Source organism: Homarus americanus, unplaced genomic scaffold (genome assembly GCF_018991925.1).
Source record: "Homarus americanus isolate GMGI-L3 unplaced genomic scaffold, GMGI_Hamer_2.0 scaffold44605, whole genome shotgun sequence".
Lineage (NCBI taxonomy): Eukaryota > Metazoa > Arthropoda > Malacostraca > Decapoda > Nephropidae > Homarus > Homarus americanus.
Genome location: NW_024751497.1, coordinates 1 through 13,390, shown reverse-complemented (window position 1 = coordinate 13,390; position 13,390 = coordinate 1). Strand labels below are relative to the sequence as shown.

Genomic DNA, 13,390 nt, shown 5'->3' with positions numbered 1-13,390 from the left:
AGAGGAGGTGGTCTTGTTGGTATTCATGAATTACTTTTACCGCGTACCCAATAAACGAAAGTGGAGGATATTAATAATTTACAGTGAGGCGATGATTACAGTAAGTTTTCAGTGTCCACAGCTCCGTGTGATAATTATGTGAAAATGTGTGAATTATAGAAGATTTGGCTGACACGTAGGCCACCAATATGTATTATCCCAGGAAAAGGCCGTTAAACACAACCAATAATACTTCAGTTGTTAAACCATGTAAGATACATTCACATAGATTTAGAAAACGTTTAAAATGAGTTGATCATAATGTATATCATAAAGGAATATATTTAACGATCCTTAATAAATGCCTCAATCGTCCTGGGAAATATTGTAACAATGGTCCCATCGGTGGACGAGGAATTTAACTCTGACTTTCCTGTTTCTCATTTACAACACCTAGTCGTGCCGTGGAGTGAGAGTTGTGAACTGCCATTGCTGTGACAGCGCCAAATGTGAACTCATTTTCGACCCGACTTTATCAACTTCGACGCAGATTCAGCCGTTCAAGTACATTCTTAGCCAGTGCATATTGTAGCGTACTGTATGTGGTCAGTTGTCAAATTTCTCTGTTTGTTTATTTCTCTTTTTATGGGCTCACATACATAGTACATGTAAGAGATCTCACACTGAGGATGGAGGTAAGAAGGGAAACTCACAATGCGTTTTCTATATATATATATATATATATATATATATATATATATATATATATATATATATATATATATATATATATATATATATATATAGTATGTACAGTGCAGTGCTAGGGAGTTGCTGTACTGTATGGTGAGGATCTTACTGAGAGGTCCTGTTGGGTGAGGAGCTTGTTAAGAGAGCTTGTTGGTGAGGAGCTTGTTTGGAGGTCTTGCTGGTTCTGGAGAGTAGAGTAGAATGATGTCCAGGTCGGTCGGTGATACGGAGAGAAGAGAGCATTAGCTCTGAGGGTGCAAGAAGGGTGTGGGGGTATGAGATATCGGTTCACACTCAGGATGGGATAGAGAAAGGAAACTCACAATGTGCTCACTGTATACATATTGTACTGGATGTATAATGCAGCTTGTTGCTGGGCAGGTAGCATGGTAATAAGCGTTGAGTAGAGAGAGCTGGGTGGTGAGGGTGCCCAGAGGAGGAACACTCGCTTGAGGGATGCCAAGGTCGCTGGCGGGAGCGGCAGCCGCCAGGCTGGCGTGGAGGAGGAGGTGTTGCTTGCCTGTGGCACTAGGTAGAAAGAGGGCGGTCACATCGGTGTCAGGCCTTATAAGGCGTGGGTAGATAGTTGACCCTCGCTCCGTGGGCGGCGCTGGAGGCATAGGCTAGGGAATTCGAGAAGGTTCGGTGCTTGTATGGGAGGAATCCACTACAAGGGTACAGTACAAAGTAAAGTTCAGAAGTAGGAAATAGAGGAGGAGGTTAACAGCAGGTGGGCTTGTAGTGGATTCCTCGCCTACAAACGCTGTTTGTTGCTGAGCAGCCGACCCTCTTCGAATTCCCCAGCCTGCGCCTCGTGGTCTGGGTCGGCAACCAGCGCTGCCTAGCATATCTGAGGTCAACTGTCAAGCCACGCCTACCTCCACTATATATGACCTCACCTCGTGGTGACCTCGCTCTTTCTACCTACAGCCACCAGCAAGCAACACCTCCTCCTCTGCTCCTGCCTGGTGGCCCTCGCTCCTGCCGGCGACCATGGCGACCCACAAGTTGGTCCTCCTCTGAGCACCCTCACCAACCAGCTCTCTCGACTCAACGCTTGTAACCATGCTACCTTCCCAGCACCAAACTGCATTGTATATTCAATACAATATGTATACAGAGAGCACATCGTGAGTTTCCTTTCTCCATCCCATCCTGAGTGTGAACCAATATCTCATAACCCCACAGGCTATTGTAGTGGAATTCTCCCCTACAAACGCTGTCTGTCACCGAGTCTAGGTCAACCAGCGCCGCCATACATCACGGAGCGGGGGTCAACTACTAAGCCACGCCAGCCCCCGCTATTTAAGACCTGACCTCGTGGTGATCTCTCTCTTTCTACCCACACCAACCAGCCAGCAACACCTCCTCCGCCGCTGCCTGGCGGCCCTCGCTCCTCCTCCGCCTGCCCGGCGAGCATGGCGACCCACAAGCTGTCCTTTTCTGAGCATCCTCACCAACCAGCTCTCTCTACATCAGCACCAAGCTGCATTGTACATCCAATACAACATGTATATAGAGAGCACATTGTGAGTTTCCTTTCTCCACCCCATCCTGAGTGTGAACCAAACAATCCTGAACCCCACAAATGGTGACTCCCGGAGATTCGCACTCACACAGGATGGAGGAGAAACTGATCACGCTCCTAGTCTTCAAGCAACATGGAAGACTGGCTTATCCACCCAGAAGCAGCTCTCATCGGCTCTACAGCTACTGTCTCTACACCGCAGGTCAGACGCCCTAGAGCAGCTCTGCTACTCTAAGCAGACAGTCGCTCCTCTTCCGACCCCAGCACACCCGTCCTGCCTCAGACGCCGACCCCGGCCCAGCAGTAACCCCTGCCGCCCCTGATGCGGCCTCTGTTCCTGAGTGCGGACCCACACACCCCTCTTTTCTCCCTCAGGTACTCCCTGCTAATGTCCTGCACCCTGCTGCTGTCGTGGACCCAGCTGCTGTCACGAGCCCTCATCCGCTTCTGCTGACGCAGCCCCTGCTCCTGACCCAGGCCCACACACCCCAGCAGGCGCATCTGACGACTCTGTACCTGCCGTGAGGGAAGCACAACATTCATCGCCTCCACACACCCTTTTTCTCCCTCTTTACTCCAGCAGATATGGTGTATCTAGACAGTTGTATCCAGCGACCGGCTCATCCACGCCATCGCCGTTGTCTCACATGAGGCATGCACCGCCCGTTCTGCCTCACATGTGCTAAGCAACTCTGCAGACAACAAGTCTCCTACACCGCCTGGAGGGAAGGGGGAGTATTGTAGTGGAATTCTCCCCTACAAACGCTGTTTGTCACTGAGTAGTCGACCCCACCAACTCCCCAGTGTATGCCTCGTGGTCTAGGTCAACCAGCGCCGCCATACATCACGGAGCGGGGGTCAACTACTGAGCCACGCCAACCCCCGCTATTTAAGACCTGACCTCGTGGTGATCTCTCTCTTTCTACCCACACCAACCACCCAGCAACACCACCTCTGCCGCTGCCTGGCGGCCCTCGCTCCTCCTCCGCCTGCCCGGCGAGCATGGCGACCCACAAGCTGTCCTTCTCTGAGCATCCTCACCAACCAGCTCTCTCTACATCAGCACCAAGCTGCATTGTACATCCAATACAACATGTATATAGAGAGCACATTGTGAGTTTCCTTTCTCCACCCCATCCTGAGTGTGAACCAAACAATCCTGAACCCCACACTATCCACCTTGCGGAGACGAGGTTTTGTCTTCCGTCAACAGTGCTGCATTAGAGGACTCTTGCGGTTAGGGAAAGCCGGTCTCAGCCAAGCTAAACTAAGTTGTTCTATTTGATGTTTCCTTGGGGCATATTATGTTGGGGGGGTCCCTCCAGGTGCTTGTGGCATTGGAGGGATGATCCCCATCTTTTTCGTTTCTAGTTTTTATTGTGGGTGTTTGTGAACTTTTTAGGTCTTTGTTTGCTTGTGGGGTCCCTCCAGGTCCTTGTGTGACTGGAGAATTGTTCCCATCTTTTGGTTCTTTTTTATTGTGTATATAGAGGCTCTGGTTCTTCGTTATCATTTTTCCTGCTTCTAGGCCACCATCTGTGCCATGTGTTGTTGTTTTCCCCATTTAGTTGGTTTAGTATGGGATCCTGTTCTTGCTGGATTTTTTACCATATTGCATTTGCTTGGGTGTGTATTCTGGTGTTGAGTGGGTCTATGCTGTGTTCTGTGTGTATGTCTTGTACTGTTTGTGTGTATGGTGGTTGGTGCTTTGCTGCTCTTTTGAGGGCTATATTTTGCACTGCTTGAAATTTAAGTGTGTTTGTTCTTCCACGGCCAGGCTGAGGTGTATTTATACGATTCTCTAGGATCAGAGAGAGGAGGTACGAAATGAGCGGTGCCAATCACCCCGCAGTTTGCGAGTGAGGCCTGGTCTGTGGAACTCGCTGCTGATTGGCTGGTATCGGACAGCAAGTGATCGGTCAGCAGTTGTACATGTCCGTCCGCGAGTGAGGCCTGGTCTGTGGAACTCGCAGCTGATTGGCGGGGCGCTGGTGGTAGAGCGGTACTGCTCTTGCCTCGCAAGCAAGATGTCACGGGTTCGATTCCCGGGCCGGCGGAAGTTGTTTGGACACTCCTCCTAGCCCCCTTGGTCCCTGTTCACCTAGCAGTAAGTAGGTACCTATTGTAAATCGAAAAGTTGCGAATTCATATTCAGGGAAATTTGTTGGAGCTTCTAAACTTGGAAGCTGATTGGCCGGTAAGCGAACGGCAAGTGATCAGTCAGCAGTTGTAGGGGAGAGTATCCACTACAATATCCAGTACATGTTAAAAATATTTCGACTGAAATATACTTTTCTTTTGGAATTGGAGGGGTTTAACTAATTATTAAATACTTCCAGAATAACACAAAAACGCCAAAATCGCACCTCGGAACCCATAGCTGGCGAGTAATTAACATTGAAATTTTTTTTATTAAAATCTTCATCGTGTCATTACGGCCATTAATTACCCCGCAATCGAATTGTGGACCATATATTCACCATCAGCATACTCAGGAGTACTTAAACTGAGATTTTGAACAAAATCCCAGAGATCGAGATTTTGGCCGATGTACGACCGTGGTACTGACCACGGTCGTATATTTCAACTGAAATATAGCGTTATGCCATAACGAGACAAAGGTCAAATTTGGCAGAAAGCTCGTAAAAACATACCAGAAAAATATGTTTGCCTAACCTAACATTCTTTCTGCGAGGGGAACGGAGCTCACTCAGCCGTGAAATGGCACACAGAACATGGCAGATTTTTTCCCCCAAAAGAATTTGTATGCGATTTTCATCGAAATAGTTTTCCAGGAGGGTTGGAGGTTAGTTGAGGACGTATATAAGGTAAGATTATAAATAGATAGCATGTCTTAGGAGATACTGGATAGTGCATAAAACGAATCTTAACCTTGTGTTTTTCACAGTAAGTTTCTGCATTTAATATTTTAAATTGTTGTTAATTAATTAGCTTTCTATTTATATCCCAATTTTACATCGATTTCTTTTTTAATATTTTATTTATTTATTAATACACTGTACTTGTATAGTATATGTGGCCGTAGAATTTTGTCCCTTTAGGGTCTGCTCTGAGAATAAAGTTAGACAAGTTCCAAAACGTTAACCAATTGTATTAACTCAAGATATTTGTGGTTTCCCTGGTGTTCAGCTATTATCAAAGTATGTTCCCACACAATACTATCATTTTTTCTATAACATTACAGAAGCCACTCACTCCTGACACCTTGCAATCTTCCCAAAATGTTGCAGGATGTAACACCTGTGCTCCTGATGACCATCATGTTGTGTTACGGCCTTGTCCCCATCAACCACGACGGCAGGTATGTTTGTGTAAGTCTAATGTTGGTCACCAACTACCTGTCTTCTGTGAAACTGAGTTTCACTTTTCTTGTCTGATTATTATTTTGTATCTACTTCTTCCCTTTCCAGCATTCTTATCTCATAATTTTTAATTTTTGTTGGAATAGTGTAATTACTAACCTTGTTACTTGCTTAAAGACCTTTGTTGTTGAAATCCAGTAATAACATTATAGCAACATCTTCCCACATCTGTTTTTATCAATTTTCAGTTTATTAACTTCTATATGAATGTTTTAGTGTCGGTCTTTGTCCTTTTGTTATTTGCTGTCACCATTGTTATGACATACAAATTGCCTATTTTGTAATACTTCCCTGCCAATCTGTATCTTTATTGTTTGTCTATATACCAGTCTGTTTGTAAATCATTTGTCTATATCCGTCATTCTTTTTATTCGTTTATATCAGCCTTTTTTTTGGCTCCAACATATAGTACCGTTTGCTTTTCTGTTCGTTTCGCTCATTTTATGTGTTTTCCTCTTTATCTGTATCTGTCCAAGATTTGTAATAAGCAGTGGCATAGTGCAAAGTTCACTTTATCCTCTTTATAAAAGTTTTCTATATACACTGGAGCAGAAAATTTTAAACTATTGAATGGGATACATGCTCCCAGTGCCCTCTGGTTTCAACTCCAATATCACATACTGTATTTTGACTGCAGTGTCATTCTTTGCAGGTTGCTGGGCATAGAGTGCTCAAGCCTTGTCTGTTCAGGGCAGGTTTTGTAACCATTCCATATGACATGAGAGATGTTACGAATGTACAGCCTCAGGCCTTGGCCAATAGGAAGTGACAATCTACTTATTACTGTCATAGTAGGTAGTAGGCAGCTACCAAACAGGGGGGTACTACCGTATGGGAAGATATTGGAAGCATAATGTGTTGTCATATGATAGACCCTCTGCCATATGGCATCACAAAAATTGTGACCAAGTCCCAGGTTGCTGATCTGACTTTCTGCCTCATTTTCACTCAATTGCAGAGTTTCAATTGTTTTTCTTATTTTTAACAACACAACATACATACAATACTTATATTGTTTCTCACCTTTGATATTTTTTTAATTTTTGTATTTGTTTATGGTTCTTTATTATTATTATTATTATTATTATTATTATTATTATTATTATTATTATTATTATTATTATTATTATTATTATTATTATTATTATTACTATTACTATTATTACCACCACCACCACCTTTACGTCTCCCAGGCCCCGATGTGGGTCAGTGACCTGTGCCCAGGTGGGCTAATCCCAGTAAGAAAAAAAAAAAAAAAAATACTAATACCTTCCATTACAATCACTGCCTATTCTTCCGATTAGATGCAGCCTGAGCATGTACTTTATTTTATTTTCCCATTTTCTGTTTTTTGTACTGTATATTTTAGTTTGTATACACCATTTATCTCCTATGAATACAGTAGAACACCTTTTTAAAATTTATATGATCCCTTATAAGATTAAAAACCATAATTATCCATATTCAGCACATTATATCTGTTAGATACAGAAAACTTTATACATATAAAGAACATCACTGGCAGAGTTTTGATTTAAGATGTACTGTATATACAGGTTGCTCTTGATGGGTGTTGAATCATCAGCCATGGGTGCAGTGTTCAACTTGTCTTGCTTGATGCAGGAGTGTCAACAAGGATTTGACCACAGACTCACCCCTGCTGCCAGTGTAGCCACAGGAGCAGCCAAGACTGACTGGTGGATGCCAGACAAAGATGATGGAGTGGTGATGACAGTTCTCCATGATGTTACTGGCTCTATTCTCTTACAAAAAACTTTTAATACATGGAATGCCTTCACATATGCACAGGACCTCACATGGTGGGTGCATAAGTTACAGGCAGGTCGTGTGGTGGTGATGGTGGTGCGAAGGGCAGGCACATATGGCTTAGGAGCAGCTTTGCCAACTCTCACTAGTCTTGGCTCCCTGCTTGCCCCTTACGCTCCTCCTCATGCACTCTGGGTGTGGGCATTCGTGGTAGGTGGACAGACATTACTTGAGACTGTAGCACCAAACCCACATTCCTTGTATAATTCAAAGACGTTATTGTATGCTCATGCTGTAGTCCCACTTATGCCTTTCTCAAAACCTCACAAGGATACTTCACATCCACTTCTTTGTGACAGTAATGCAGCAATGGGTCCTATCTGTGATCCTGTTAAACCAATATTAATGTCCCCTGTGTTATCTAGAATAGAAAAAATCTCCAGTCAGGATGACAAAAAGAAGGTAGGAGTAGTAGTGTGTGCAGGAGGGCGGCTCCAATATTTGGCCCATACGCTCACCCGTCTGATGGAAACCAGAAAAATATCAATATCCATGGTCTTAGTTGTTGTTGGTACTGACCATAATGGTTTAGTTGATTCTAGTACACTGTCTCTGTTGGAGCATTTCCACTTTCATTATCAAGTAGTAAACATTTCCCAAGATGTGCCTTCCATCAATCATCGTCTCTTTCAGTTTTACCGAGCAGCTTGGACAGCAGGAATAGAAAGTTTTCCTGATGCACGATATTTAGCCTTCCTTGACGAAGATGTGGAGGTATCACATGACTGGCTGGAGATGCTGCTCCACTATGCTCCAGCTCTGGAGATAGATGCCTCTCTTTGGTGTGTGTCAGGCATTGGTGCTGCTCATATCAACATGTATTCAGACCCTCATCTGATGATGCGTGGATCTAGGCAACCTGGTTGGGGATATTTGGTGCTCACTGCAGAAGCAAGAAAAGCTGTTGCAATATGGCCAGATACTTCTTCAGTGTCCTTATTGTATGATAATTTTCTCTATAGAACAGTAGGCCAGGAACGAGAGTGTATATACCCAGTCTTGAGTCGTTCGCGACACTATGGCATAGGGGTCAATACCCTACCAGACATACACCACTTCTACTTTTTGGAGCGACCACTACATAACGGATCATCTGTGTGGCTCCCCCCCATGACTGCCCTTACTATATCAGAGTATGATTTTTGGGTTTGGTCTCGCTTATCCCAAGCCTCACCAATCACCAGGAACCCATGTGCTCCAGGCTTCCTCATATCCCCCAAAATCTATGAACCTAAGGACTTTGTATTTTATTTTTTCTTGGACAATCTAAAGAATTCCCTAGAGTGGACACTGCTGGCAGAATGCATAGGTGCATGGCCTTACTCCACCCAGGGGATGCATAGTGGTACTGTTGAACTACCCCAGGCCTGGGGAGGATCACTCTGGCTTGTGGGAGTTCCAGCATCTCCATTTGAATCCTTAAAACCTTCCCATATTCCTGCCTGGCACCTTACTACAAGAGAAGAATTCGATCAACAAGCCTCATTTTTTTCATCTCTCAGATCTATCACAGACCAAATCAATAGAACCTTACAAGTTGCTGTCACTCAACTGTTTTTATAAAGCATTGACATGATTCTTTTGTCTTCTCTTCGCAGTTTTTTCATCTGTAAATAAAAAAAATTTCAGAATTTTTAAATAATTACATCCATTCATTATTTTCCTATTTACTATATTATGCCCTACATCACCAGCTCAGCAACCTTTAAAATACTTTTTCTCTAGGCATCACTTTAATACAACTAGCCACAAGACTCTCCATTTGTAGGACTGCACTACAGTAACTTAGTATTAGACATTACATGTAAATACTTGGTCATAGTTCAACCTGTTATCTTGGTATAATATCAAGCTCAAGTCAATGTTAGTTTCATCTTTATATCGACAATCATATACAATCACTAATCCATATATATTATGCCTATTCTTGTTGTGGGGCACAATGTATTGTCTTAACTATGGTGTTAATGCTGCACTAGATAAAAACCATAAAATGTATAAACACTTTTCTTTTATTCCTAAACTTTGTGCTTACACCTCATCTTGGTCACCTGCCAATAATTTTAAATGTTCTTGATTCATTTTGTTCTCCTTTTTTATATATACTGTACTGAGTGTACTGGTAGTCCCTTTTTATTTCCTTTTCATGGTACAGTATTTTGTTCAGTATACACCCATGCCATCTTAATTTAAAAAAAATTTGTGTAGTATATATTGTACATAAACTTTCCTCACATACAAATTTACATTAGTGTTTTTGTACCTGTACATCTATTCCCTTTAAAACACCAACTTCCTTAGTTCATCCTCCCATATTTTGTCTTTCCTTGCATATGAGCAAGGTAAGGTGTAACAATGCTCAATATTTAGAGCATCTGAATTTGGTACATGTCTGTAGTATTAATAATCACCAGACCAGAGAAAAGTTCTGTAACCAATGTAATCATGGATAAGAGATGAATAACTTCCCAAGAGCAGCTTAGAGATTCATATTTACAGAACAAAATTCTTTAACGAGACATAAAGCCAAGTACACTGTACAGTATAAGTCAGGAAGAAGAAGAAAAGTAATCACTAAAAATACAAAATACTTTACAAGGTAAGCAATCTCCTGTGTATATCAGTGAGTCAAATGTCAAGGAACACATTCACTTTGCAATTAATAACAAGGTAAAAATAAGTTTATCAAAACCTTAATTTTAGGGGTTTCAGGTAATTCCTCCCAGATGCACAGCAGGTAACTAGCGAGGAAACTTGGGCATAACAGTTACAGTATAGTGTGCAAGTGTGTATAAAAACTGCTTTTTAGGACTTATTAAGTGATGTAAGAGAACTCTTGATGGATCACCAAGCTTTGTCATTGTAAACAAGAGCACAAAATATTTGCCAGAAAATTACTACTCGGTATTATGTTTGTGACTTAAATCCTCATGTACAGTATTATGCACATGTTTGAAATGATTTAGACCCAAAATGAATGCTTATTTTCACTTTTGTGAAGAAGTGGAGCTTATGCCTGATTTTTTCAATAGAATGGAATGAGAGCTGATGTCAGGTGCCAGAGTATTAGAATCAGGTTAGAAAATACAAAAGCCAGTCCTGTAGCAGGTACAACAAGGTATCCAAGAAGGTCACCTCAAAATCCTTTACATTTACACTTCAAGTCAAAATGACCAAATTGCCTTTGAACTTCTATCAGTTCCTAATAAAATGTACACCACACAAACTGTAAGAAAAAATTAAAACTTACAGAAGGACTTGTAGAGTGGTTTATGAGTGATGGAAGGACTTGTAGTGTGGTGTAGGAGTGAGGGAAGGACTTGTAGTGTTCTGTATTTCTGTATTAGTGAGGGAAGGACTTGCAGGGTTGTGTAGGAGAGAGAAGAGGACTTTAGTGTGGTGTATGAATGAGGGAAGGACTTGTAGTGTGGTGTAGGAGTGAGGGAAGGACTTGTAGTGTGGTGTAAGAGTGATGGAAGGACTTGCAGTGTGGTGTAGGAGTGAGGGAAGGACTTGTAGTGTTCTGTATTAGTGAGGGAAGGACTTGCAGGGTTGTGTAGGAAAGAGAAAAGGACTTGTAGTGTGGTGTATGAATGAGGGAAGGACTTGTAGTGTGGTGTAGGAGTGAGGGAAGGACTTGTAGTGTGGTGTAAGAGTGATGGAAGGACTTGCAGTGTGGTGTAGGAGGAGGGAAGGACTTGTAGTGTGGTGTATGGAGTGAGGGAAGGACTTGTAGTGTGGTGTAAAGGAGAGGGTGAGGGAAGGACTTGTTGTGTGGTGTATGAGTGAGGGAAGGACTTGTAGTGTGGTGTATGAGTGATAGAAGGACTTGTAGTGTGGTGGGGTGAGGGAAGGACTTGTAGTGTGGTGTGTATGTGATGGAAGGACTTGTAGTGTGGTGTAGGAGTGTTGTGTAGGAGTGAAAGAAGGACCTGCAGGTTGTGGGAGGAGGGAAGGACTACTATATTGTAGGAGTGAAAAGAAGGTTTTGTTGTATTGTGTAGGAGTGAGGGAAGGACTTCTAGGTATTGTGTAGGGAGGAGGAAGGACTTGGTGTATAGAGAGTCAGGAAGGACTGTATGTGTAGGGAGTGACGGAAGGACATGTAGTATTGTGAAGGGAGGAGGGAAGGACTTGCACTGTTTGCAGAGTGAAAGAAGGACCTGCAGGGTTGTGCAGAGTGAGAGGAAGGACTCTCTAGTATTGTGGGTGGGAGTGAGGGAAGGACGTAGGGCGTGTAGGAATGAGGGAAGGACTTGTAGTGTGGGGTGTAGGAGGGAAGGAGTTTAGTAGTATTGTGTAGGAGTGAGAGAAGGACATGTAGTATTGTGTAGGAGTGAGGGCACTTGCACTGTTGTGTAGGCGTGAAAGAAGGACCTGCAGGGTTGTAGGAGTGAGGGAAGGACTTCTAGTATTGTGTAGGGAGTGAGAGAAGCTACTGCAGTGTTGTGTAGAAATGGAGGGAAGAACTTATAGTATTGTGGTGGGAGTGAGGGAAGGACTAGTATTGTGTAGGGAGTGATAGAAGACTTGCAGTGTGGTGGAGTGGAGAAGGAGACTTGACAGGGGTTGGTTAGGAGTGAAGGAAAGGCATGGGGTTGTGTAGGAGTAAGCAAGGACATGGAGGGTTGTGTAGGGTGAGCAAAGGACTTGCAGGGTTGTGTGGGAGTGAAGGAAGGACATACAGGGTTGTGTAGGGACTGAGGGAAGGACTTGTAGTGTATAGAGTGAGAAGGAGTTTGTGGTATTGTGTAGGAGGAGGGAAGGACATGTAGTATTGTATAGAGTGAGGGAAGGACTTGCACTGTTGTGTAGGAGTGAAGAAGGAACCTGGTGGGTGGTGGGGAGGGAAGGACATCTAGTATTGTGTAGGAGGAAAGAAAGTTTATATAGTGTGTGTAGGAGTGAGGGAAGGACTGCAATATTGTGGAGGAGTGAGGAATGGCTTAGTATTGTGTAGGGAGTGAGGGAGGACTTGCAGGGTGGTGTAAGAGTGGGGAAGTACTTGGCAATCTGTAGGACTGAGAGAAGGACTTGCAGGGTTTGTGTAGGAGTAAAGGAAGAACTTGCATGGTTGCATTGGAGTTAGGAAGGATATGCAGGTTTGTAGGAGTGAAGGAAGGATATGCAGGGTTGTGTAGGAGTGATAGAAGGACTTGCAAGGTTGTGTAGGAGTGAGGAAAGACTTGCAGGGTTATGTAGAAGTGAGGGAAGGACTTTCAGTTTGTGTAAGAGGAAGAAGGACTTAGTATTGTGTAGGGAGTAAGGAAGGACTTGCAGTATTATTTAGAAGTGAGGAAGACTTTGAGTGTAGGAGTGAGAGAAGTACTTACAGTGTTGTGTAGAAATGAGGGAAGGACTTTAGTATTGTGTAGGGAGTGAGGAAGGACTTCTAGTATTGTGTAGGAATGATGGAAGGACTTGCACTGTGTGTAGGTGTGAAAGAAGGACTTCAAGGTTGGTTAGGAGTTAAGGAAAGGCATGCAGGGTTATGTAGGAGTAAGCAAGGATATGCAGGTTGTGTAGGGGTGACGGGGGACTTACAGGGGTTGTGTGGGAGGAAGGAAGGACGTAGGGTTGTGTAGGACTGAGGGAAGGGCATGCAGGTTGTGTAGGGAGGGAGAGAAGGACTTTGTGTGTGTGTAGGAGACGGAAGGACTTGTTGTGTTGGAGTAAGGGAAGGACTTGTAGTGTGGTGCAGGAGTAAGGGAAGGAATTGTAGTGTTATGTATGAGTGATGGAAGGAATTGTAGTGTTGTGTATTAGTGAGAGAAGGACTTGTTGTAGTGGGGGAAGGACTTGAAATATTGTTTAGGTGAGGGACTTGCAGTGTTGTGTAGGCGTGAGGGATGGACTTGGTATGTTGTGGGAGTGAGGATGAACTTGTAGTATTGTGTAGGGAGGGGATGGACTTGGTATGTTG

General features: G+C 43.5%; 1 protein-coding gene across 8 annotated transcripts in view; it reads left to right on the top strand.

The window, feature by feature from the left end:
• Nucleotides 1–9,465, top strand: part of LOC121854667 (protein O-linked-mannose beta-1,2-N-acetylglucosaminyltransferase 1-like) — a 36,867-nt gene extending 27,402 nt beyond the window's left edge. For 4 of the 8 annotated variants that reach the window (XM_042349351.1, XM_042349355.1, XM_042349353.1 and 1 more), the window contains 2 exons: nt 5,463–5,579; nt 7,197–9,465. In XM_042349351.1, the coding sequence (XP_042205285.1) occupies nt 5,500–5,579; nt 7,197–9,030 (1,914 nt within the window). In that variant the 5' untranslated portion in view covers nt 5,463–5,499 and the 3' untranslated portion in view covers nt 9,031–9,465. Of the gene's footprint in view, nt 1–436; nt 585–4,348; nt 5,590–7,196 lie in introns of those variants that run through there. The other 4 variants (XM_042349350.1, XM_042349358.1, XM_042349354.1 and 1 more) reach the window with 3 other exon arrangements.
• Nucleotides 9,466–13,390: the final 3,925 nt, after the last annotated feature.